The sequence below is a fragment of the Nipponia nippon genome, unplaced genomic scaffold (assembly GCF_047370975.1).
Source record: "Nipponia nippon isolate SJK-2023a ecotype South Korea unplaced genomic scaffold, ASM4737097v1 scaffold_4, whole genome shotgun sequence".
Classification (NCBI taxonomy): Eukaryota; Metazoa; Chordata; class Aves; order Pelecaniformes; family Threskiornithidae; genus Nipponia; species Nipponia nippon.
In genome coordinates, this window is record NW_028262358.1 from 16,682,242 (window position 1) to 16,709,174 (window position 26,933).

General features: G+C 41.4%; 1 protein-coding gene across 28 annotated transcripts in view; it reads left to right on the top strand.

The window, feature by feature from the left end:
- NRXN1 (neurexin 1) overlaps window positions 1–26,933 on the top strand; it is a 725,925-nt gene that overhangs the window by 666,616 nt on the left and 32,376 nt on the right. Inside the window, exon 1 of one of the 28 annotated variants that reach the window (XM_087774554.1) lies at window positions 2,161–2,392. The exons of 26 other annotated variants lie outside the window; for them this stretch is intronic. In XM_087774554.1, coding sequence (XP_087630680.1) covers window positions 2,360–2,392 — 33 coding nt within the window. In that variant the 5' untranslated portion in view covers window positions 2,161–2,359. Of the gene's footprint in view, window positions 1–2,160; window positions 2,393–26,933 lie in introns of those variants that run through there. One more of the 28 variants, XM_087774552.1, reaches the window with a different exon arrangement.

Here is a 26,933-nt window from a genome sequence, read left to right on the forward strand (position 1 = left end):
CAGGCAACCCAGGGAAACTGATGCTGATGCCAGAAGGGCGGTTGGAGCACAGCTGCAAATCATCAGCATTGCCTTTGCTGTCCTCTACCCTGGTCCCTGAGAAGGGATGGGCAAAAAAGGCTGGAAGGCTTGACCATTGTTACCCCTGTAGCAAAACACTGCCCAAGCAACCACGTAGTTATGGCTTGATGGTGTCCTCTGCCATCTTCAGAAAGGGGAAGGGTGCAGAGTCAAGATCTTGGGATTTCTAGGGTGCTCCTCGGAGGGCCAAGAGTTGCTCTGAGTGGAAACACTGAGAGATTTACAATTGTGGGAGCTATCAAAATATAATGTCCAGCTCCAGGGTACCTCTTAATTTTGCTGGCCCACACTAGAAGAAAGCAAACTTAGGAAAAGATGTGTAGAACAAGTGAGTGTAGTGCTTTCTGCGCCATCCACTTGCACGTTGTCTTGAAGGCTGCCATTCTCAGGGTCAAGAGTCAGGTTCTGCCACAAGGCAGGTGTAAGAGACTCAGGGCAATGACTTTTCTCTAATTAGCACCACATAGCACGGACATTTAACAAACAGTAACACCACTTCCAATAAGCCATGTGGCATTTCTTTCATAATTAACTATATTTATTTTGACTGAATTACAGCCAAATGAATGTATGCAGACAGTACCCATGTCCAGCAAGCAGCCTTGCTGCTGTCTAGCTGGGTTGTTATTCTTCAGTTCATCAGGAAAAAAACCCTGCAGACACCTATTACACATGCTTATAATTTAATAACTGAATATGAAAAATTTAGGCACTACTATGCAAGTCTACCAAATATACTGAGCCATATACCTTAGGGTCAAACCTGGCTCTGTGTTTAGAGAAGGGAGATGTTCCTCATACAGAGAAGATCTTATTAATCCATCTCAACTTATTTTCCATGATGAAGTATATCAAGACATAGCATTAGCTTTGTTTTACTGCCATGTGATGTGGCCGCTCGCAGTAACGTCCATGCAGACGTGTGGTTTGTCCAGTGGCGTTGCAAGTTCAAAATGCGTTTAGAAACGCAACACACGCTGCCGCTAAAAGGGATGCGAGAGGGAAAGGCATGTCAGGGCAACCTTATCGTCTCTGAGCTCCTGTGAAGGGTACAGCAAAGTTAATTTCACCCGACTTTTTCGTATCTCATTTGTCTTTGTCCTTAGTGTAGACATCCATTATTCAAAGTAGTTTTGAGGGCTTCTGGGAAAGCTCTACAGGAGAGTAAGGTGGGCGCTTGGTAACTTTTAACTCTTGCAATGGTTGGGATTTGCTAAAACAGTTAAGGAAAAAAAAAAAGGAAAACCCCTCACTAAGTCAAATCAAAATAAAATTGTATTTTTTTTAAAAGTTGCCTGTTGAATAGACATCACAGTTGGAGATTTTTGGGTTTGTTGACGAGCTTGACCGAAGCGCATTCACGGGCTGCTTTCTCCGTCAAGTCGCTCCCAGCACCTCACTCGCCTTTCAGCGCTGGGTCACTGACCTGGTGATCAGTGATCGCAGACGTGGGGTACAGACAGGGCTTCCATCTGGCAGCCCAGCTGCGCCTTGCCTCCTCGCTTCCCTCGCCAGGCCAGCGCTGCGTGCCCCTTCGCCTGTCACATACCAGGTGCCCGTGCAGCGCTCAGCGGGGTGGGGGGGGAGAATTTGAAATGAAGGTGAACGCTTCCATTGTGAGGGGTTTGGTGGGTGATCTCAGGCTCGTTATGCAGACCTCAACTTTCATAGCGTTAGGTTACGCTACTGAGGTGTTCCGCGTCGATGTCACACCCCCGCCTAACGGGAGCCACCCCACTGAAATGACGAGAGACCAAAGCTCCCCCCCGCCTCCGCCCCAACCCCCTGCGCCAGCTCGGGGATCCGCGCTCCCTCCCTCCCTTCCTCCCTCCCCTCCCTCTCCCCCTCCCCCCTCCCCACCGCGGCGGGGCGGTGCCCGTTGCGGTGCCCGTTCCGTTCCGTTCCGCCCCAGCTCCGCAGCGCAGCGCAGCGCGGGTCCCGGCGGCGGCCATCCCGGCTGCGGGGCGACCATCCCGGCTGCGGGGCGACCATCCCGGCTGCGCGCCGCCGGGCGCGGCCATTGGCTTGGCGGCGGCACGTGTCGCCGGGCGCCCTCTCCTCTCCTCCCCGCCGCCGCCGCCGCCGCCGCCCGTGCGCCGGGCACTGATAGGCCGGGCTGATGCGCAGGCAATTTATCATCCTCGTCTCCCGCGGAGGCAGGGAGTGCGCCTGTCACCAGTATTGATTTCAGAGGATGGACTAAATTTCCTAGGATTTCCATTAAGAATTAAGGGGGAGAGAAAAAAAAGCTATAAGCACGCAGGGTAGCCAGGCAGACATGGATATGAGATGGCACTGTGAAAACTCTCAGGTAGCTTCTTCTCTCACAGCCGATGCAGAGCACAGGCGAAGCACTGCAGCATGCAGGGTTTAAGATACCATTAGTCTGACAGCAAGGAGGAGAGAAAAAAAAAAAAAAAAAGGCATTTGCACCGATTACTGAAAATGACTTTTTTTTTTTTTAAATTAGAATATGTCTCCTTGGAGATTGCATGTCATTAATATTGAGATCAAATTTCTGCACGATATCTGTTTTAAATATAGAAAAGCTTTTAAATTGTATTTTTTTTTTTCTGCTCCAAGAAAATAACGCTTTGGCACCCAGAGCATGGATGCTTCTGTTTTTTCTCTTCTGCTTTTTTAAACAATAGAGATGGTTTTCAGCATGTTTGCTACAAACGAGTATAAAGGAAAGGAAAATTGAGAAGAATCAAATAAAAGCATGAATAAAAACTGCTTCAAATAGTTGCCAGGCTGCTTTCTTTTTAATAATCTAGCAATTATTTTGGCTTAAATGATGCTTAAACCCTGACCATGCATGCTTTTCATTTTGGCTCAGAATATGCGTGTATGTGTGTGTGTACGTATGTGTGTATTTGTTTTGATTTGATTTTTTTTCAGTGAGCATTTGCACAACTGGAATTCCTGTGAGTTATATGCATGTTTTGATAAGAAAAATTGCATACAAATGAATGACTATATCTGATTGACTAATATTTCATGATATATAATGCAAAGTAGCTTCATTTTTAAATGAGTTCATTCTGATCTTTTGGGGGAGGGTAAATCGCTGCATGTTGATGACAATGAAAGTGTCTGTGTATTTTTTAAAAATTGATTGTTTATTTGCTTGTTCCTAACACTGAAGAGCAAGGGGTTTTCATTTATTTATTTATTTTTAAATAACAAAACTCCAAGGCATCTAATTTAAAAGAACATCGGTTATAAAGCTTTCCATATTACCTGAAAACAAGCAGAAAGGTATGTGTTTGTGTGAAAGCGCTCAGCTCCTTTGGGGAGGTGCGTGATCTTTTCTCGCTCCTTCTTCTCCCCAAGAAGAGTTAAAATGCCGTGGCACTATCACGCCTACGTGCACCATGGGAATTCTGCTGGCAAAACCAGGGCTGGCACCAGGTGGGACGGTTGTATCGCGATAGTGAGCAAAGACAAAGGTGAGGACGAGGGTTGCCAAAAGCGGTAAAGGGGCTTTTAAAGAGAGGAAGCAGCAGCTTCTATCTGTACATAAATGTCTAATTTTCCCTTTATTAGATAGAAAGTAAAGGGGAAGAGCTTTCCTGATATGTTGTTTTCTTTCAAATGAATCAGAGGATAATGAAGTGGGGGAGATGGTTGTTCAGATTTATCCCGGTTTACAGGTTGTAACCAGGGTGTTGAGAGAACTTATGGTTTTGGCGGGCTTTTTTCATGACTGTGAAAAGGTTACCAGCTGAATTGGATCCGAACTATCTTAATTGTTTTTGGCTGCGGTTGTGGGGCTGAGGATCAAAGCTTTGTACCTTTGGTGCACTGGGTATATTGTGTAACCCTGTTTGCATTTGTTAGCTGGGCTTCTTCAAAGTTCTGCTATTAAGGCTTTTTTTTTTTTCCATGGATGCATTTAAATCTCTTAATAGGCATTTCTATAAAGGAGCTCTTCTCTTATTGCCCTGGGCTAATCCATACCTGGTTTTGTTCTTCCCATAGCATCTTACCCCTCCAAAAAATAGTTTGGGTGGGTGGTAGAGTTTTCCCATGCCAAATGGTTTTGGCCTGTTGGTATCTTAGGCCACTATTCCAGTTCAGGCTGAAAACTTTGTGAATTGAGTTTGTCATTCCTAGCTCTGTTCCTAATACTCTTCCACATCACCTAGGCATCATATATAATTTGACACAGTTGACAGCATCTACTTAGAAGAAGCTTAGGGCTGAGCCAGAATGGAAATTGAATTGCCTCTCGACTCACTAGTATTAATGATCCTTCCAGGTCAGCACAGAAGTAATTGCCAGGGCAGCCTGAGGAATTGTCCATTAAACCCGCCTAGATGGTAGCTCACCTGTGGAGAGATGAATCCAGATAACATCTACAAAATTAATTCCATTTGCTTAATATAAGGTCTGCTAGAGTTATGAATGTCTCAAAAGCTAACACGTGGTCTCAAGTTTAATATTGAGTGATTTTTCTGGTATTTTAAGATTGATTATAACCAAGACTCGGCAGATTTGCCTCAGATCTGTCTGAAGAAAGAAGTACACACGAAAATCTGGGTGGTGGTTATATCTTGAAGGACAAGCCTGTATTTCTGTAAAGGTATAGTTTGATCTAACACCTTGTGGTATAAAACAAGAGAAGAAAAGTTCATGTTGTCCATGTTCTTTAGTCCTTGAGGTATCTGCGCATTTAAAATAATCCATTAATCAGTCAAAGTTTGTATACACCAGGGCAACCTGATGAGGTGGGCAGCTGGACCTTAAAATCCAAAATCAATATTCAACAGGAATTCAGAGGAGACAAACAGCCTAAGGACAATGCTTAAAAACTCAACTGCACTTTATGTCTTGGAGTAATGCTGATTTAGCAAGAAATCCCAGTCACAGTGAGAGAGGATTTATTTTTTGACCTTGTACATTTGAGATGACTTAAAAAGTTAAGAGTTGTCAGCACGGCTTTACTGCAAGGAGGAAATGCAGAGGAGGTTCAGTCATCTCCTGTTGCCCTTATGAAAGGTACCCACGTAGAGTACCAAAGAACACAGGTGCACAGAAAAGAATAAAATACTGATGGTTCAAAATAAAAATCACGTTCTTTTGAACTTCCTTCTGTGGCAGGTAGATGATTTAACAAAAATACAATCACAGGGATAGTTTGGTGACATAGGTGAGGGAATGATCTGACCTGCTGCAATCCAAATGGGAGATATCCTCTAGGAGATCTTGGACCACTACCTGTTCATCTGTCCTCTGTCTCTTCACAGCTACTGAAAATCATGGTGTTTTTTTTCAACAGCCATGTAAACTACAGCAGCTCTCTATCATAAAAGGATTTCTCACTCTGCTGACACCCTCTGCCTTGGGTCACGCATTGACACTGCTTAGAGCAGTTGTTTCCTCTCCTTAGAGCTCTTTATGTCTTCACACTGTTAGAGATGGTGTTACAGCTTGGTTGGGTTGTGTGTATCTAAAGAAATCATCAAGATAAATCGTTGAAGAAAACATCAAATTTAGTCTTAGCCAAGGAGAAGCTTGACAGTTGGAACCTGTTGATAAACAGTAGATGGTTTTTCTTAACTTTTTGGTTGACATTTTCAATAGCTTGAAATATTTTATCATTATTTTTAGTTGCGTATATTAATATAAGTTTAGTCATTCTATTTGTTTCAGTGTTACTGAGTCTTACGAATTAGCTAAGTTTTTTTCAGTGACTAACTGATCAGCTTTTCTGACACAAAAAATAATTTTACACTTGTTTTGCATGTTCAGCCAGTAGTAACTTTGGATTTCTGGCTCTCTTGTTCTCTCTTTGTTTTTACATTTCTGACATGGTTTTTCAATCCATAGGGTATTTTGTCCGGCTCTTGCAAACTGCTCTAAGCAGCAGATCCAGGAAGAGTCTGACAAAAACATGAGAGGTTGCTCTCATGGGGTAGCTTGAATGATTATGCTATTTTGCTATGCTTTTCTGCATTGCCTCTATCTTTTTATCTTTGTCTACATCTGAATTGTACTTTATTTTTCCCTGTGGGACGCATAATTAGATTTAGCTGTATAGTCACACACAGTTAAGTAGGGCTAATCCTTTTTTTCAGATCATATCTTGCAATCCCTTTTGGGTGAAACTTCAGGTAATACCTCCAATCTAAGTACCATATCAAGATGAGACAGAGTAGAGGCCAAGGACAAAACTTAGAGTCAACAGCTTTTTTGAAAGGGTGTGAAGTGACTGTATGTTAACAGGCAGCCAACAAAACCCTTGCAGTTACTAATCCCTAGTTCCTCCAAACAAATACCTGTTGTGACTGTTTCTGTGCAGCCCATGTGCCGTGGCTGGTTGGTTTTTGATGGGATGCTGCAAAGGAGGTCAGATTATTGTTCTGTGCTCATACATCCTGATTGCTACTAGCAAGAAATACTGCTTCTTTTTTTTTTTCCCCTACTTTTGACTGCATAAGGGAAAAAATGCATGCAACCTTTAAAAAAAAAAAAAAAAACAAAAAACTGGAAAGGCCAGGGATTAGAAAGTATGTTTCATATGTGCAGAAAATCTGAGCATTGTGGGCACAGAGGTTAGTCTTGTGCAGCAGTGTGGATGGGTTTCCAAAAAAGGTTTAGTTAGGTTGAAATTCTGCCAGCGTTAAGGTCAATGGAAGTTTTGACATTGACTTTAACGTCATTGACATGTTATCCCTGGCAGAAGTCTGAATAGCACAGAGTATGAAGTCCAAGTAAGTAAGAACATATGAATTGATTTCAAAACCTAGCTATCTCGTGGTTGATTGTTGCTAAAAGTATATAAGAAGTGAAGTGGAAAATGACCAAGATGATATTTTCACCCAAATGATTAATTTTGAATTCCATCTCATGAACTAAATGATTACTTGCCAGTGAAGAGCTGGGAAGCTTTCAGGTGTTAAGGCATTTCTCATAGTTTGTAACGTCCAGGACCTTGGAACACCTTCTGGTTTGAGCCTGGAGGTATGTTTTTGGCACAAATCCAGAAATTAATATAGTAATTTGTGGACTTTAGCACAGAGTAAATTGCATTTCTTGGTCACAGTAATGTTAGTGCCTTGTGTGCTGGTTTCTCTAAATTGGCTGTGGTATGGCTGCAAACCAATCAAAACGAAACTGCATGAAGTAAAGACTTAAAGTATTTTCTTTACGTTTCCACAAGTTTCATATTTGTTTTTTCTTTCTTGTATTTCTTCTGATTTCTTTTATTCCCTATTTCCCATACTATTCCTAGTATTTTTCAAAACTCCCTTGCTAGTTCATTCAGATTGTGCAGGCTACACCATCATGTATGCTCTTGTTATGTTATTCTGTACTGGAGGCTGGGGAGGTGCTTTGTTGTTGTTTAGTCCTGCTTCACCTTAGTTGTTCAGGGGTTTTGATGGATTTTCAAAATTTCTCTGTGAGGTTGTTTGAACTGTTAACTAAAACGAATAAGTCAGCAAAGTTGGTGAGCAAGTTCAGTGTCAGGAAAAGGGTGGTTAGAGTCCAGGACTATGTGTCTGCACTATTACCGCTACCAATTTTTACAGCTCCCTCAAAGCAGAATATACACATGGGGCACAGCTGCATCGAAGAAGTGGAGAATGGCTTTTGGTTTTCACCTGTTTTATCTTGCATGACAAAAGGGTTTTTAAGAAATGTGTTACCCAGAGAGTGCATAGAAAACGAGCAAATGTACATTATTTGTGTAGAGTATATTGTACAGTAGAAGCAAAAATGAAGTTCATATGGCCCTTAGAAGTAAAGTGTATTTTTGAGTTCCTCATTCTTGTCACAGTTCCTTAACAGGGATATGACAGCGAATGAAAACTCAGTTTTACTTTACATGCAACACAGGTATATTAAGTACTGGTATTAAGTGCCAGTAGTGCACCAAAGCTGGGGAAGCTGAAGAATGAGTACAATGGAGTCTGACAAAGAACAAACCTCTGTTGTGCTTCAGAGCAGCGAGGTGGCAGCGAGGAGGCGGTGGGAGGCTACTCAGCCAAAATCACAGCGGGCCACTAAAAAAATCCCCTCCAGTAAGCTCCACTCCCAAATGCAAATATGTTCTGCGAGGTTGACAGCAACGTCAACCGCCATTTCCCGGGCAAGCTCACTTCCCCTGGCCCATGCCAGCTTCACAGCAGTTTGCAAAGTCAAGCTAAAAATGTAGCTTGTGATTTCATAGAGGATGTCCATCTGCACCGAACAGCCTGAGCAGCCCCGGGCCCTCGCCAACAACTGCGTTTGCGGAACTGCCGCATCCCACGTGAGCATCGGTGACCGATTTCAGCACGCGTTGCATCAGTGCCAGAAATAACTCTCCTCTCATCCTAGGCATAAAGGGCACAATGCTAGGGCACTGCACCCTTATTTGTCTTTAGGCTTAGCCCTGAGAAACGCAGTTTGCATCCTTTAAATGAGTTTAAACTGAGCCCGGACCAGTGGGAGGTCTCCGCAGGAGTTCCCTGGCACGTTCAGTGCATGTTGGATTATGGTCGCCTTGTTCAGTTTTGGTTACACAGAGACTTTACAGGAGAGCCTTTCTGTTACTCCTTTTTCTCTTTATTGAAGTTATTCTAGCTAACTTAACAGACAGTACAATGCTCCTGCTAACTCTTGCAGGGGTCAGGGCACATGAAATGGCTAAGAAAGAATCAGCATAATTTGTTTCTTTCTGCCTGTATCTTAAGCACTAAATTGCAGGTTGCACCATTGTTACCTAGAGGCATAACAAAGTAAGACCCCACGTTTCTCCGTAAGCTACACTGACAATTGTCATCTTTACCAGCCCTAACTCTTCCCTTTGCAGCTTTACCTGTGCAGAAAATTTTTATCACTACGTAATTCCCCTTTCTGCTGGGGATATCTAGGGAATAACATAAGTGGTAGCGGAAACATCTGAAAAGGCTGCAAAGGCGACCTTTGCAAAATACTCCTTCAGGGTTACTGGTGATGATGTGTGAGGCAGAAAGGATACAGATTGACATTCAAATCTCACTTCTTGTGCAGCAGACAGTTACAAAGGAAATAATAGCAACTTTTAAGCCCATAGGAATGTATCTGTCACTTTGTCTAATCTTTGTTTTCTGGCAGTCTACAATAGGTGACTGAGATGGTCAACCTAGTCCTGAAAAAGTCTGAAACAATTTTCTTGCATCCAAACTGTCTGTAATTCCCCATTGCTATATAGGTGTTTTATCTGAACCAGGAAAGAGCAGCAGCTTTTGTGACAGTGGGAGCATTCTTCCAGTGTGCAGCCACTGCAGGATGAGGAGCCCTGGCAGCTGATCCATGACCCTTGCTCCTGCCTTGCATTGTGCCGAGACTGACTTGACTGCTCTAGTAGACTTTGTGTTATTCTTTTTATAGCCCAGTATCCAGACGGCTTCAGGGATTAAAGTCAGCTTTTCAACTTCAGGTAATGTTGTACGTGGAAATAAAGCAACTGAAAGTAACCTGGGTAAATGATCTAAAAATACAGTGGGAAGTGACTAATTCCCATTGAAGGCCTACCTCAACTGTGATTCGTTTCAGTTCCAATAGAAGATTCTCATTTATTTGTGATTAATTAGACAGAACCATCTGAGATTGCTAAATAATAAGATGACCTCAGAAAATAACATTATTCCCCTTGAATTAACTATAAGCAGCTTCAGTTGTTTATCAGACTATTAGCGCATGACATATGCCTGTACTACTGATGAGCTATAGCGAGCAAAATGGAAAGATGTTGCCTTAGCTATGTTGATAACTAGAGTAAGAGCAGATGAAGCTGTGAAAAATGTTGGTTAAACAATGTTCTCTCACAATGTGGAAACTGGTGAGTTATTCAGAGCCTGACTAGAGTCTGCATTTCTCTTAGCCAAGGGCTTGGTGTTGTGGGTCCTGTTCTTTCTGGCCCCACTTCCTTGCCGAATCAGTGTGTGAGTGCAGGATTACTTGTATTTCTAGCTTGAAAGTAGAAACTCCTGTTCCTTCATCTGTTTCTGGGAACTTCACGTTACTCATTCATTTGTGAATATGCCAGATAATTTCTAGGTTTTAACTGAATTTGAGGATCCAAGCAAGAATTGAGAAAACCAGTTATTAATCACATTATTCTGGCATTTTGGAGAAAGTTTGTGTCACTGTTCAACTAACTCACATTCAATTCATGGTGAGCTTTGCAAACTGCCTTTTATTTCACATGGTCTTGTACTAAAACATTAGTGCTGTTATTTTCAGATATTAAAAATAATTTTCTTTTCCCGTTAATATTCTCTATTGGGCTTTTCCTTCAGTACCAGTGTCCCAAAACAGGACATCTATCTAATAGAGAGCATTGGGAGTGACAAATAAATTGTGTCTTGAGTTGAAATTATCCTGAATGTTAGTTGACAGTCTAATAATTAAACATGTTAGAAAAAGTGTAATCATGCTTGCATTTTCCAGGTGCTGTTTGAGTTATTCTCAATTCAGTGTTTTGCAAGTGTGTATATGACCTGAAATAAGTCAACAATTCAGTAAGCTACTTCTCTGGGATTGGGTGGACTTTTTCCTTCGGTGAAAGTTTGTTAATTTGGAGGTGGCATTTTTTCCTCCTGTGAATGGTTTTGCATGGATGCATGCTCAGTTGTATTAGTGCTGATAACTGGGAGGGGCAAGGATATTCCTGGAAGAAAGGAAAGGCAGGAATATCCTGTGACCCTTGCAAAATAACTGTGATTGGGAATTAAAGAAACTACTACATGTTCTATATATGCTGAATTTTGTGCCCTCAGAGGGTAGTCCTGCAAGTTAGTCACTGCTACCAAATATGGTCCTCAGACCTGTGGCAATTAGTGAGGTCAGCAGTCAAAAAAAGTTTGTTCGTTTTTTTTTTTCCGCCTTTGTAAATTCATGTAGACCTAGTGGAAATGTTAGTAACTGCGTAAGTTGCTGGATCTGATTTCCATGTGAGCTGTTCTGGCTCTGAAATACTGGAAAGGATGCTCCGCTCAGCAGGCGCTCTCAGTCTCCAAAAAAAGAAGAGGAGTTTCAGTGGGGAACACTACCGTAGCACATGCACAGGGGGTGGCATCTGCAGTCAAACCACCAATGCTCCTCCTTGTGCTGGTGGCCTGATTTCAGGCTGTAAGTGTGGTGTGTGTGCCCAATCCACGATCTCTCTGGCTGAGGGAGCCGGCCAGGTCTGGATGCTGAACTGAGAAAAACACTGGCTTCATTCCAAGGATCTCTAATTTTATTAGATTGTCTATATGAAGCAGGTGGCTGACTGACTACCAGATACATTTTAAGAGTTGAGATTGTAGCCTTTATCAGGGAAGTTTTGTTTATCTTGCACTGCAGAGGTCAAATGAGGGAAAACAGTGGTGCTCTCCTTACCATCAATTTCATGCCAATTAAAATCTCAAAATAAGAGTCTTGTAACTGTCTCTGCTGCTCTTGGTAGTGTGGTCTCTTCTTTTTATTTTTTAACCTCATTTACAGTGGAAGACTGAGTGTTATACTCAGATTTCAGAACCAGCACCCCCCTGAAACATCTGGGAGCAATAGTTCCTTCTTATATCTGTTGTTTCCTTCTGGCTGAAAATTCAGCTGAACATCATTGCATCTGTCCCTGCTCCATATCTGCTCCTCTGGAACTACAAATTGGGCCAGTAGCTCATATGCAGTAGTTTCATGTAGAGCCGTATCAGTATAAAGGGGAAGGGATCTCAGTGCAAGAGCTTGCCTTCAGTATATCTTTAAAACAAAGCAGCCAATACGCTATAACCATCCGTCTGCCACCAGGATCTTGCAAGCCTGCCGGCTTTGATTTTTGCCTTTGCACACCATGCCCATGAAGAAGGCACCCTTCCCAAGGTCACACACCAGTGTGCTTTTATGCTCAGAAAACTGATGACGAGTTATTCAGAACAACAAAGTGAAAAGTCTCTGAAAGGATTCGGATTCGTCCCTCAGCAGGTACTTTGAGTCATGCATGCAGCCGTGGGCTACAGCTGTGAAAGTCACAGAGAGTTATAAATTAGCCTTGCGGGGACAGCTAATTGGCAGCTTCTCCTTCAAAACGAGACCCTTTTGTGCGATGAGTATGTGCGTGCATATTTTCATACTCAGGCGGAGTTGTAAAAATATTTGATACGCAATCTTCAATTTTTTCTGCAGTGATTCAGCTGTGGAGGACAGCTTACATATTTGAGAATGATTATAAATAGCTCTTAGCCCTGATACAAAAGTAAAAGATTGTATTGGAGTAATCTGATTTCAGGCAGAGAATCTTCTTGGGACACACATGCTACCCCGAACTTCTTGGTTGATGCTGTCCTCAAGAACACTCTGTAAAACAGTGTACTAAACACTGATTAATGTCATGGAGGTGGTGGAAGAGAGGATTAAATAAATTGTAGAAAGTTATAATATTTCTTACATTGAGCCAGTGATTGGGAAGCCAGTCTTGGAAACTCCTGTAGCCTCTTTAAAAAAAACAACCTAAGAAGACTAGAGCATCTTAACCTTCCAGAAAGAGAAAATGAATCTCTTCAGAGACAGTACAGTTTATTGTTGTGGTATTCTGAGACATGAGGAGGATACCTGAATATGACTGCCAAAGAGCATGGGTGCACAGAGAGAGGATTTGGGCTGCAGCAGGCAACAGAGAAGTTTTATTTTCTTCTTGTTCTACGTTTACGAAAACTTCAGTTCCAGCAAGACCTGAATAGAATCATAGAATCATAGAATCATAGAATCATAGAATCATAGAATCGTTTAGGTTGGAAAAGACCTTTAAGATCATGAAGTCCAACCGTTAATCCAGCACTGCCAAGTCCACCACTAAACCATGTCCCTAAGCACCACATCTACACGGCTTTTAAATACCTCCAGGGATGGGGACTCAACCACTTCCCTGGGCAGCCTCTGCCAGTGCCTGACCACCCTCTCAGTGAAGAAGTTTTTCCTAATAGCCAACCCAAACCTCCCCTGGCGCAGCTTGAGGCTGCTTCCTCTCGTTCTATCGCTTGTAATTCGGGAGAAGAGACTGACCCCCACCTCACAACAGCCTCCTTTCAGGTAGTTGTAGAGAGCAAATAGAGGGTAGATGCAGGCAGGCTTTGACCCCATGGATTACAGCACACATTCCTTGACAATTACTGTCCATTTCTGTATCACAGTGAGATTTACCAAAATGCAGGATTAAACAGATAAGCAGTTGGTGGCAATCTGGAAAGTACAGGAGTTGTGTGTTTGTCCCCAGGAAGGGATGTAGTGATGCTGGGGAAGATACTGCTTGTGTTTTTCCAAAGCTGTAACGAGAAAGAACATGAGCAGGTGTGAATTGGGCTGGTTTGGGGAGGAGGGAAAGCAGCCTGGAGAAACTGGTAAGTAGCTGAATATGCAGTTGGTTGATGTCAAAGTTCATCAGAGAAGACAGAGGCAGGGCAGGGTAGGATTATTTCAGCTGATGTTCATGATATATCTGGCATTTATCTGTCAGGTGCTGTTGTGCTGCTGGAAGCAATCAGTAAGCAAAGTTGCCTGATGGGGTATTTCACAAAAGGGCAGTTTCCTGCCTGTGGGGCAGAAGAGGACAGCTTGCTATCACAGCTGAGCATGGAAAAGCATGAGGAATATCAAGCTCAAAATAAAGCAACTGAGATCCCAAGTTTCCAATATCAAGAGATCCATTCAACCAGAGAATTGAAAAGACGATGTTCATTAAAAGTGGTTTCTTACATCTGCACATGTATTTCAGCCAACCTTTAGAAGATGCATTAGAAACTGTTTTCAGTGTGTGGCTTCTGAGATACATCAATAAACATAAGGCATTGGGGGAGAGAGAGTTTGAGGATTTTAAAATGAAGTCAGGTTTTAGCCTGGTTTTTGCCAGGTTTAATAAAATAGGTATCCCTTCCACTTTGCTCACGCAATGTAGCCCCTAGGAGCTGTTTATATTAAATGTGAAAATCATGTTGTAAAACCTGAAATGTGCAACTAAACTGTTGGAGCCCTTAATTTCATAAAGCCCATTTTCCATGTCAAAAGTAACATTGCAAAGGAAATGATGCAAGGTAGACTGGGACATGTATAGCTTAGAAGGTCTTAAAACCTTTTCAATATAAAACTTTGTGGAAAAAAAGGGCTGAAAAGCTTATCAATGTGGGGATTGGGTTTTCTGGATGGGAAGGAGGATAGAGAGTTGGAATTGTTGCAAAAGCTCTGTGATATTCTGTGATTAAAGAGCACTGAAGTGTTACCTGAAAAGGCAGAAGCTTGGAAGAGAATGAGGTCTGGGCCAGTTTTGCTGCAGGCCGTCACCTGCAAACAGACTTATGGTTGGGAGAGCCTATGGAAACTATACATCTGTGAGAGTACCTGGGAGAGGTCACATTTTGAGGTGTGTGTTGATAAGATGGTCAGGCACAACACCACAAAAAAAGCAGCTGCCAGAAGGAGGCGTGTGTGTTTCCGTGTGTTCTGGCATCTGCCTCTGTGCTAAAACAGCAGCAGGATTGGGAGTTAAACTGGGAGGGAGTTAGTGGTGCAGGCTGGAGAGCTCTCCAGCATGAATGTGGCCTTACATGCCAAAACCCTGTGATGAGGAGAAGAAAATCTTTTTTTTTTTTTTCCCTTTCTTCCCCCTCCCCCTTCCCCTGCCCCCAACTGGGGAAGTTACTGGTGACGATTTGCTTGCCTAGATCAGTCTTGCACTTTTTATTGCCCATTTGCTTTTGGGGAGAGGGAGGATCTATCAGGTACAAATAGTGGACATCAAACAAATTTAGCCTTGCTATTTCTAAACCAGAACAAAATGGCTTTGTTGAATCTCCCAATATATAGAAAGAGTCTTCAGTCATCACTGGCCTGGGAGAAATGTCATAGCCTTTTCCAGCTAGCAAAATGTCAATTCAGTTAAGAGAGACTTCTGACTGAAGGCAGGAAAGTCTAGCTCAAGACACAAATTTTAAACAAAAACTCATAGTGCTTCATTCACCCACACAGAAACTTATTCATAGCTACCCAAGCTGAGAACATAAGACTGAAAAAGAACTTCTGGATTGTAAAGTCCAGTCTGTGTCCAACGTTCTCCTCTAGCATTAGAGTTTTATCTGGACCTTTCTAGCAGTAGATATGTATTAGAAGTCTTTAGGCAGGAAAAAATGCCCAGCACTGCTCATTTGGCCCTTTAAATTAGTTGTTTAGGAATGCTGAACAGTGAACATATTTCTCTATTTTATTCTTCTGTCATTTCACTAGGCATTGTTTTAATATAGCAAGACCTGAACAAATTACAAGTACAAAACATAAGCATAAACATAGTTCTATACCATAATGAGAACTTGCATTAGTAGTTACTGACAGAGCCTAAGCTAGATTCTTGTTATTGGACATTTTTCAGATGCCGCTTCCCTGACACCAGCAATTTTCAAGTCGCTGATGCCTTCTTCAGCATTGGTGTTTTTTAAAAGTCATCACCATTTTGTGTTTATTCTAATAACGAGAGTAAAACATTTGGGGGGGGGGGGTAACAAAGGCTACATGATATGTTCTAGTTCGGCGTATCTGTGTTTCAAAATGTTGACAAAGAATGCTCGACCCTGACAATGTCTCATGACCTCTGGAGTGGCCTTTCACAGTCATCCTAAGGAAGACATCCATTAGCTGAGAAATATTTCTGTATGTGAACTGTGTCATTATCTAGAATAACCATGTTTTCAACTTTGGCTCTGCACAGTATAAATTACAACATGAAATACTGATTTGTTGCAAGGCATGGTTCTGTAGCCTATTTGCTTAATTCCTGCAGTATTTTAATGAAAATCCAATTTGATTTTGACAGGTTAGAGTTGTACTTTTAAAGGCAAAGTGGCAGATTTGTGGATAGTGATTCCTTGAAGAGTGATTATAGAGACAGTTGCTTATGTAATTACTGCCTTATATGTATGTTACCAGTGTTACGTGACATTAAAATCAGTCATTAATCCATATTCTTATTATCTCCAGTAGCTAAAAACACAGGGAATGAGAAAAGTAGACCAACCACCATGAGAAATAGAATGGGTCCTCAAAGGAGGTCCTGAGTGCTTAAGAAAATGAGATACCATGTCTGATAAGAAGATTGTGTGCATGTATTTCTGAGATTCTGGCATTCCACTTTGCAGATAATTTTCTTATCTAGAATAATTAGGGCTATTTGTTGCTTGCACGTTTCTGTTTTAACGCTGAGCTGCTGCTGCTGTTGCGAAAGTACTGGTTTTCCCTTGGGTATACCCAATACTGGCCCTGGCTCTTAACTGTGCACGGAAGCATTGCAGCTCTCGCTTCTCTAAGCTAAAGTGGCTCTCTTACCAGATCAGGCAGAGCAGGAGTGGCTAAAAATAAAGCATAATAAAGGCTCTTGGAGGTCATGGGTGATTGTCCTATATAAAAAGAAGCAGGGAGACTTAAATTAGTTTTATTTTGCAAAATATAAGTCTGTGTAAGTTGGAGGGGAGTTGATCTAAATGCTTGGACTTGGCACGGAAATAATGAGTTTACTGAATCTCTAGCACTTCCAAGTAAAAGTGGCAAGGTTAAAACCATTGCATGCAGTGCACAGCATCTCCAGAACTGGATCCTTCTTGATGTGGGAAAGGCAGTGCAGACTTGGAAGTCAGGACTTGATCTGAAGCTGAATACGACCATGTGGAAAGATTCACCAGTTTTGAATTGATGCTTTAATGAAGTTTTGATTAATACAGCAGTGACCTATGTGAAAACAGCTGTGAAATGGTGATTGTATCTTTCTAAACATTATGAAATGCGTGGATTAAACACAGAATCTCCCACAAACACACACATGCTCACTCTGCCTGTTTTCTAGTTCACTGTGTACGAGAGAAGAATTAAATATTTACTAATTTTTCCTCTTCTGCAGGTAAGATTATGCTTTCTTTTAAATTATTCTTTTTTAATTAGCGGTTCAGGTGCCTGAAACAACACAGCGAGTTCAAAGGTTTATCTGCAAGGCTAAGCTTTTGCTGTGCTGGTAAACGCCCATTGCTTGCGTGGGTTATTGTTTGAACCAAGCAAGTTTCAACCACTGTTAATTAGCTTTTGAACAATATTTTTTTTGTTTCATAATAATTTCTCATGTTTGCTCTGTGCTTAACCAGGTAAAGTAAACATTAAACCTCCATTAAGATTGCTATACTCATCAAGCAGAAATTCTCAGTAGTATTCAGTTCCTCCAGCCGTTGCTTTCAGGAAAGCAATGCTGTTGTTTTGCATGAGGTGGATGCATTAGACACCTACAGACAGTGGACAACGGGCTTTTATATAGTCCCTTGAATATGATGAAATATGCTGCAACAGATGTGCTTGTGAATAAAGTATTCTAGCAAATTAATTGCAGGTGTGCTCAGGTTGGGTGTGTTGTGTAATATTAAGGTGTGTCCTTAACATACAGATCATGTTTTCTGGAAAACAGAGTACAGCCTGAGAAACCTTGTAGAGCCAGGCTCAGCCTACTGCAGCCTTATAAGTAATAGATGGTACCTCGGTGAGTTTCATATGAACCCCACTGAGAGCAGAAAACCTGAGTGCTGGAAGAGGATCCCTATATCACAGGGGAATTAATTATCTTAAAAAAAAAATAAGGTGCAGTAATGGAAACGTAAGTTTTTTGTAACTTTAATAAGTAACAGAGGAGTATGAACCCCTCAGCATCCATAATAGAAGAACTGGGCATTGTGGCAATCCCTCTCTTGTAAGCAAAGGTTCCCAAATAGCAGGCACTTGCAGCGGAGAGCGAGCACCACTGACAGTGCCCTCTCCTCTCGTCGTGGTGTCTAAGTGCCAGCTCTTGTTTGCCATCTGCACTTGGGGACCAGTTGGACCAAAACACGTGGAAGCAGCGAGTGATTTCTTGGTGCTTCACTGGAAATGCACCCAACGAAGTCGGGGCAGGGGCCAGTCAGAAAGTAACTGTGCGGTGGGACAGTGGCTGTGTATGTCTCTGCCAGTCTCTGTTGCTAGTGCAAAACCCGGTGCCATGTTTCCCTGGGGAAGTTGTGCGTCTCCAAGTGCGGTGAGAACGTGTTTGTCACTGCCTTAATTAGCCAGGAGAGAGGGCTTCCTTGCCATTTGCATTAATGAGAAGAGTCCCGGCTCATTCATATGTAGGCAGCCAAGCCCAGGGGGTTTCAGGGGACAGGAGTTTACCCCATCGCACAAAGTTGCACCAGGAAATGCCTGGCCCAAAATGGCATCTCTGCATTTCATGCCGAAGCTTGACCAGGAATATGCAATGTGTGTCACAGAGAGTAATTAAATTCTGTTTTCAAATAAAAGAGAAATAGGCAGAAAGACACAGACTTGTTCACCTGGGTCCTCTGTATGTTTTTGGAGCACAGCTTTTGCTGGGGAACCTTGGAGAAGTAAAAATTATATAATTTTGTCTGTTCAGTGAGCTGAATTATTCATTTTAAATGAAAATACTTATAATCATATGTCAGAAGATAAGTGTGATTTCTAGGCAACTATGCCTAATAAGAACTCTGTGCTCTGAAATCTAGTCTACAGCTGCTAAATAGTTATCCATCTTAAAGCTGTGCTGGCCTATGTGTATTTTTAGGCACCCTATCGATAAATATTTTATAAAGTGCTGCAGACAGTCGAGGGAGGAAATGTTCTGTTGCAGAGGAATCCAATTTCAGGTTCCCCATAAAATGATGTGTTTTATAGGGTTTGATATCAGATACAAAAACAAGGATGTTGTATAAAACGGCTCAGATGTGATCACTGAAGAAACCCCGCTGTGTTGTGAATAATTTGTGATCCTTCAAAGAAAACTAGAAGGGCTCTAAGCAGACCGTGTAGTGATAAATATCAATCTACATGTGTTCCTATATTGATGAAAAAAGCTATTTCTTACTTTTATTAACAACAAGGTCAGATCAGTAGTAAAGGAAAAGAAGACAAATGATATTTATTGATACTTACACTATATGTTTAATGGAGAATAAATTTTGCAAGTGCTTGCTATAATTGCGTATGCTGTTGCAAGAAGTCTGCCATCTCCAAGTCACCATTTGGGGATTATAATCACCTCTCAGAGGCTTCGCTCTGGCGTTTCCAGAACTCCTGATTTGCGGCATCATGTGGTTGTGGCACTTGCTATATGTACATTTTCTGTGTACATAAGAACCGCCTAACGCTCAGTTTGCTTCTGTTAAATTGATGCAGGGGATAACAGCCTTCCCGAAGTACAAATTGACATGTACAGCTGAGGTTTAGCTATTAGCATAATCTTATAATGGCAGATTTAACTTTCAGAACAGAATCACCGAAAACACCCCATCTACCGGCATTCACCATACCCTGTTAAGCTGAAGAAACACCCAGTCATGGTGGAGAAATGGCAGTAGGCGCGGTGGAGCGGTGGTGACATGCTTTCTGCTCAATAGCAGATGGGAGCCACTGTCTAAGACCCCCATCCTGCCTTTAGGAAGCAAAATATTAATTCCTCTCTGATTGCCCAATTGGAAACTATCAGCCACCCCTCTCTTCATGGTGGGTTAGTGCCCATCTTTTCCTTGAGGTGGTTTCCATGTAAAGCCATCTTGATGTTGTTCAATCAAAACCGAGCTGTGGGTGCAGAAGGTTTTAGGGGGAAGAAATCTGCTGTTCGCTCTCCGTCCTGCTGTTTTAATGGGAAGCCGTTGCATAAAGCTGCAAGTGCAGAGCTATGCACGCCAAGGTGATCATTTCTCCTGAAGGAAATCCATAACCAAAAAAGGATTTAAGACTGCAGGGAAGGCTTTCATTTCCTTTGTTTTTCCAGCAATAAAACCCATATGAATTAGGCAAATAGCAGCCAATGAATGGAAAACATGTATTTCTTACTGCTATCCTGGAAACAAGGATTTTCTGAGTTCTGCGTTATTTTAAAAATCTGGGACTGGGGGCATTTAGAGATTTTGTGTGTTTAGAAGTAAATGGTAGGATAGGAGAGGGCATGACAGAAGGCTTTTTCTTGGGTCTACAGCATTACAGCTACCTGGTATTATGGCCAATAAAGAAAAAATGGGGCAAGTTCCAAGGTTGCGTAAGAAGAAATAATCACATCAGGAGGGTTCAAGTCAAGAGAAAAAAAAGAGGACTGCATCCCGAGGTACAGGGTAACCTGGGAGAGGGTATCTCAGCTCTGCAGGGCCCATGCCTCCCTCGTCCACAGCTTTCTGGGGAGAATGTCAGACTCCCTTCTTTTTCTGTGTCAGGGTGTCCCCTGTATTTCGGGGTGGGAGTTACCAATGAGTTTCCTAGACATCTTTTCACCAGTCACTAAAGCCCCTAAGACTGTGTAAATGTCCATATTTCTGTCGCCTATCAAGAGAACTGTACTTTTAAATGTCAACCTCATCCTCTCCTCATCTATTTTTAATGTGGAGAATTGGGTAGGGAAGCTAAAGAGCAGCTCTGTACACAACTGCTAATTTTTAATATCAGTTACCACTTGTTTTATTGTTTGGAGTTTAAAAAAAATAATAAAAAAGCCAAGGGTTGACAAGGCAGCCTGTATGTACTGAAAACAAAGCAGGTACTTCCAGACTGAGCATTAGCATGTGTCAAGTGTGTTTCAGAAAATGGCTTTGCTCTATTACCTGTAAAAATACTACAGGGAGCGGCTAGCCTACTCCACACATTGATGGATAAGGTTAAAAAGTATGACTTTCATGTGTTGAAAAGGGCTCGTGGATTTTATTTCAAGACAAAAAAAACAAAGAGAAATGATTTTTTTGCTCAGAGAACACTCAGTTATACCTAGGGTTTTTTTTTTAGGATTTTCATCCCCCCAAATATCTGAGTGTAATTTGCATAAGTAGATATTTTATACCTACTTTAATTCAGACATTGCTGCAGAAGAAGGCTGGAAAGAACAAAGGAGGGAGGCTGCAACGTTTTCAGTATGCTGAAGCAAAATATTAAGACATGCTGAAATATGTGTATATTAAGTCAATAGGCTGCAGATACTGGGAAGGAAATATTAAGGAACTGCCTCACTGTGTGTCTGACAAGTTTAGTGAGAAGTTTCGTCATCTTGGTAAGCAAATGCAGAACATAGCCAGGTCCCCTGTGGCCTCATTTTATGTAGGGCACTCACTTTGTACCATGATAGATCTTTCATTACCAAAGACTTCGTTGTGAAATTAAGCATTTTGCACTCCTAGGACCCATCCTGTTCTGGCTGCTGAAGCAGTTTTAAAAGTATAAGATCAATTAATAAGATTAATTGGGGATTAAAGGACAGTAGGTTGAAGAAAGTGCTTCTAGCTGGCTGAGTATATGACTTGAGCACCCCAGAGGGTCTGGTCTGCAGAGGTAGTTTGTCCGTTGCCTGTGAGTTTTACGTTCATAGATTGCTTCGCTGGACTGAACTAGCTTCAAACCTAAACCCTCTCAAAGTCTGGGATACTGGCTCTGAGGTTTTGATTTGAGGCCTGAAGCTGCCTGTTAGTATCACAAGCATTGCACAATTGCATTTATTTTTAATGAATGTAGCCAGGAAAATTTAGTTTAGCCGAGCAGTGAAGTATTATTAAATGGACAAAATACATGCAAGGGTGATTCAGATATGTCTGCTTTATCTGCTGCTTGGGCTTTTGAGAATACGTGAACATTGCGTTTTCACACCCCTCATTTATGCTGAATGGTTATAAAATTTTATTTTGATCTAAGTTTTTCTTCCTTTGCTTCCAAATATTAATCTGATCTTAAATAACCACTATTCAAAGCAGACCCCATTTGAATAATGTATTATGCATAATAATTCAGAAAATGTAATTGATTGCTTTTAGAATATATTTATATAACTTTGACTTCATGGAAAAGAGCAGTTGAAGTATGTAACTGAATGCATAGATATAAATGGTTTTTCTGAACATGATTAAATGTTAGTAACAAAAACTATTCTTCCGTTCCTAGTTATTGGAAGTACATCACTATAAGTAATTTACAAATCTTATTAGGACACAATAAGCATCAGGCAGTTTATATTCTGGTTATGAACAGCATGCATGAGCTGAGCAGTAGGCTTGAGAGCTAAAATGTGACTGATGCACGTTCCCACAAATAATTGCTATAGCAACATTGTCATAATGTTGGAGATCTGCCTCCCTTGGGTTCACACCTGAAGTTTTCTTTATGGTGAAACAAAATGCCTTCTCAAGTTGAAAATACTGGGTAATGGTGAGGGTATTGATGGCTTTTGCATTTTTTATTTTTTTTCAAGTAATTAAATTTCAAATGTTGAGAAGCATAATGGAACATTAGGGGAAATCGTTTGCTATCATAGTGTCCATTTATCATGAAATTTAACATTGTGTGGCTCCTTCCATACCATTTATCTCTGCAAATTGATGTGATCAGGTGAAGAAATTCTCTGTGGGCGGTCTCACCTAACTTGTGGAGCTTTTCCTTCTTTTCGTCTGAGTGCTTAGATGTTACATTAGTGTTCTGTAAAAATCAATCAAAATAAGGTTTCAGAGTTGTTATTTCTCTTATTTCAAATTGCTGCACATTGTGATGTAGGTTGTGTCTGTGCTTATTAGGAGCTCTTTGACTCAGAGCACTGACATGCAACATTGCATACATATCAGCTTTCGTGAGGGGCCCTAATAATACAACTTGCATTTATGTAATATTTTTTGGCCAGATTCTGGATCCCAATTGCTGCTTTGTACTGTTGGATAAAACTAGCAAGGGATGCCCCGAATGGCAAAGGGTGCATCACAGAGCAGCCAAGGAGTACTTGCCTGTTTGGTATCACAGTGTAAAACATTCATATGCACCTGAGGACTGCTTTTTCTGCTTGATAGCTGATCCAGGAGGAGAGGGGTTGAACAGTGCTTTGCAGGCAGCTCCTGCACTCCTGTCCCTTCCAAGCAGCTCAAAATCTGTTCCTCTGTGTTGAAGTTTATTACGGATATTAAAGTTCATGATACATGGGTAATGTTAGGTGAAGAGTATTACTCCATTATCATTATGATGAACAGAGAGCAACAGATGAAATAATTTCACCTTGGGTCCTAGAGTGACGCAGTGAAGTCTGAACGATGACTGCGAAAGGTAGAGCACTGAGGGCAACAGAGGACTTTGATCATCCAAGCAGGCTAATTAGAAGTCTTTCAGCAGGGAGACAAAGGTGAGCAGATGTTATAAAAAATGAATCTTGCAGTGATACTAGGGAGAAGAGAGAGGTCCCACGCTCCAAAGGACAGACCTCAGGAGAAGAGCAGTGGAGGAGGAGGACAAGGTTGGATCCCTTGTGTAAGACCAAAGAATACTAAAGACGTGAGAAATCAATGATGGGCAATGTGTGAAGGTAGTTTTATAGCTTTGTTCAGGTCTAAGAAATCTGGGGAGTCTAAGAAATCTGGAGGATCTAGTGATTACATGTTTTTGTAAAGATCTTAAAAAAAAAAAAAAAAAGGGAATAAAGAAAAACACCTCCCTGTACTAAGGTGCTGTACTACACTGCCGAAGGGAGAGACAGTATCAAAGCTTCCTCAGACTCATGAAAGCTTAAGAGACTTGAAAATGACCCTTCGATGGCTGTCCAACATGAGGAACTCAGGGCGTGCTGACAATGACAAACTGCCCTGATGCTTGATGTTGAACCAGTGGGAGAAGGACTGAAATAGTCTTATTTAATTCAGATTTTCTCATACGTTGGGCTGCATTGTTTTGGTTGTGCAGTTTGCTCTCCTGACAGCAGTAGATAACTGTTACAGGGAAGACCGCTGAATCTGAAGAGTTGAGGTGTAGTGGAGATTGCTATGCAACCAGATACATCGAGCATGTCACATGTGACTGTAACTGCTTGCCCTCGTAAAGGGTCTGACACATCATGTTGCTGCCATTACACAAGTATAGATGAACCAGTGCAGTCTGACCACTTAAACTCCTCCTGTTGATGCACACAGTAAAACCATGGGCTGGCTGGCTGTAGCTTACACTGCCCTCCAAAGCTACACAGAAAACATCTGGTCTTTTTCCCCAGCATAAATTTATCCACCTGGGGGCTATACCAGTTTTAATTAACTTCATTTATATCACAATAACATTCCCATATAGACAAGACTGACAGACTCAGGGAGTTTAATTATAGCCTTTCCTGACATAGCATGCCTATTTAGGGAGCCAACTGAACGTCTTAGTTGCACCAACAAGAACTTCTTCTAGATTCCCATTTGAGTTTGAGCCTGGGTCTTATCAAATTCTTTTTAGTTTTAAAGAGGAACCTTACACTATCTTTCTGTTTGCGCTCCAATCAAATGAAATTTCCTTGCTTTTGTGCTGTATTTCAACAAATAAAATAATAAGGTCTTATAAAAAGAAATTTAAAAAGATAACTTAAAGGCTCTTGCCAGAGAATGGAAAGACCTTGTCAAAATATAATGCCATACTGAATAACTGGGGTGTGCATGGATGGTTAATTTCTCACTTTGCATTCTATTTTAAATTCTCTGCCATATTCCTAGTAATTGCTCATAATGTAATAATGAAAGTGAAACATCAGACTTCATGTGACTTAATGATTTTAACTTAGATATTTTGGATTACCTCACGGTAGAAATATCTTTGGAGTATGTCTCAGAAGTGTGCCATGCTGCAGTCAGGACAGTGATTACTACATAGCCTTAAGCATATTCAAGTTTAAGATAATTCCCTATGGGTTTGGGCTTTCAGTTTTAAATGATATCACAAGAAATGATGGGCCAAATACACAACTGAAGTGTGAACATTTTGTTTCTCTGGAACTGTATAGCTTTACACCAGCTGACATTCAGATATGTTGTTATTAATCTGTACCAGCATGTTATTAAAGATGGCATCAGATTGTGCAGGCACAAGGTGCGTGAATTAAGGCTTCACATCAGATTCAAGTTCTGGCATCCCCTAGTTGTTGGGTGTTGGTTCCCTTTCACACTTAGAATTTTTCAAGCCAAATGTTTTGCATCTGGTTTTCCCAGTTGCTTTAAAAACAAACAGCAGAAATGTATTCCACTATGCACTATCAAACTGACACCCCGAAGCGGACAGCTGGCACAACTGGCGCCTGTGGATCCACCTTGCAGATCTCTGAGGCTGATATAACAATGATTAGTGGGAGTCTTCGACTTACGTCCTTTAAGATGATGGATCCTCATGGACCAGCCATCTGCAGAAAGGTTGAAATCTTTGCTACAGATTAGCAGATAACTGCTGACAGTGAATGGAAAACTGAAATCTTGGTGCCTGTTCTGATAGCTACAAACTGTAATTTTTCCTGCCAGTGGCTGGTCCAGCATCCTTTGTCCTTATCCCAAGCCTCCCCGTGCCCGTTGTTCTTTTTAGCTCTCCATGTACCACTTTGCTGATTTACTGTAACTCTTTGGCCCCCCATCCTTTCTTCCCTTTGTAATGGTGTGCGTTCTCCCCGCCTTACAGTAAGCAGTGTTTCATTTCTCTTCCCAAATCCTCCAGCGGCTTATCTCAGTTACCTTTCACATGTTTCTGGCCCTTCATCTCAGCATCCCATCTTGATGTTGTTCCAAGCCTGATTTCTCTCTCCTTCCTACTCAGTTCCAGCCTACTCCTCCTGACTGTCCAAATGCCATCACCAGCAGTATGGACAGCACAGGAGAAATTGTCTCCCAGGTCTCAGTTCCTCCCTTTGGTACTGGAAAACCACTACTTATCCTCTGAAGTAAGACCACATTTTTAGGTCCCAAACCCAAATGACCTCCTGTGTGAGCTGCGGTTTTTCTTAGGCTGACACCCTTGGGTAGATTTTCATACATGTGATGAAAAAGTTAGGTTCCTGATTAACAACATGGTTGTAAACAATGTCTGCATGTAAATAATGTCTCTGTCTGTCTTCCTCTTTTTCGTTTTTGCTTAACCTGGTCTGAGAAGTTATGGAACTGTTTCATTACAAGTGTGTGTGCATGCACACAGACTTATGATTTGATACACCCAGGCTTAAAAAAGTACCAATGGAGTTGGAATGTATCTTTAAATAGCTAATTTGATAAAAGTAAGAGAAATTGCAAACAAGATCTTCACGATGGAAAACACCAAGTCCTAAGTGTAGGTATCGTACTATTCTATGATGTATACTGAATTCATAGCACTAAAGCAGTGACAGACAAAAAACTTTCCTTATACAAATAACATAGGTTTAAACCTTCTCTGCTTTTTGTTGAAAGTGATTACTTAAGAATTTTGAAGCTGGGAAACAATTAATGGTACATAGGTTCTTGAAGGCTAAATGATGCCATCTGAAGCATGTGCCACTCCCACAGCAATCACCTAGAGCATCTCCCAGGCATGTGAAGCATTGCTGCTTTCCTGTAGCATGTTTCTTACCTGAATTTTGAGTGCCCTTTGTTAGACGGTTATGAAATAAAGGCATCATTAACAACCCCAAATACCTCTGTGACAAATGTATACTTTCAGAAACTAACTAATTAACTGTATCTCCAAAACAATGGCTTTAATTAAACTCTTATTTTAATTGAAAGGCAATTAGGCAGTCTCCTTCCAATGCATGTGCAGCTAACTCTTGTTAGTATTAACAAGTTGCACTTGCAGAATGAAGCTCTGTACAACATTCTTTGGCCCTGCAAAACTAGTAGGTTATTTCCTCAGTACTTTCCCTGGTCCTGCCAATGTTGTTTGAGTTTTTAAATTAAAACATTAAGATAAGGAAATGTGGCAAATTTTTTAGTAGTGGAACTAACTGCTTAATATTTGAAAAGGCCATATTTCAAAGACAGGTTTGTAAGAAGCCAGCTTCAATTTTCCTTTCCCTGCTTTGGGTAAACCTGTGTAACCCGGTAATACTGGGGGATAAA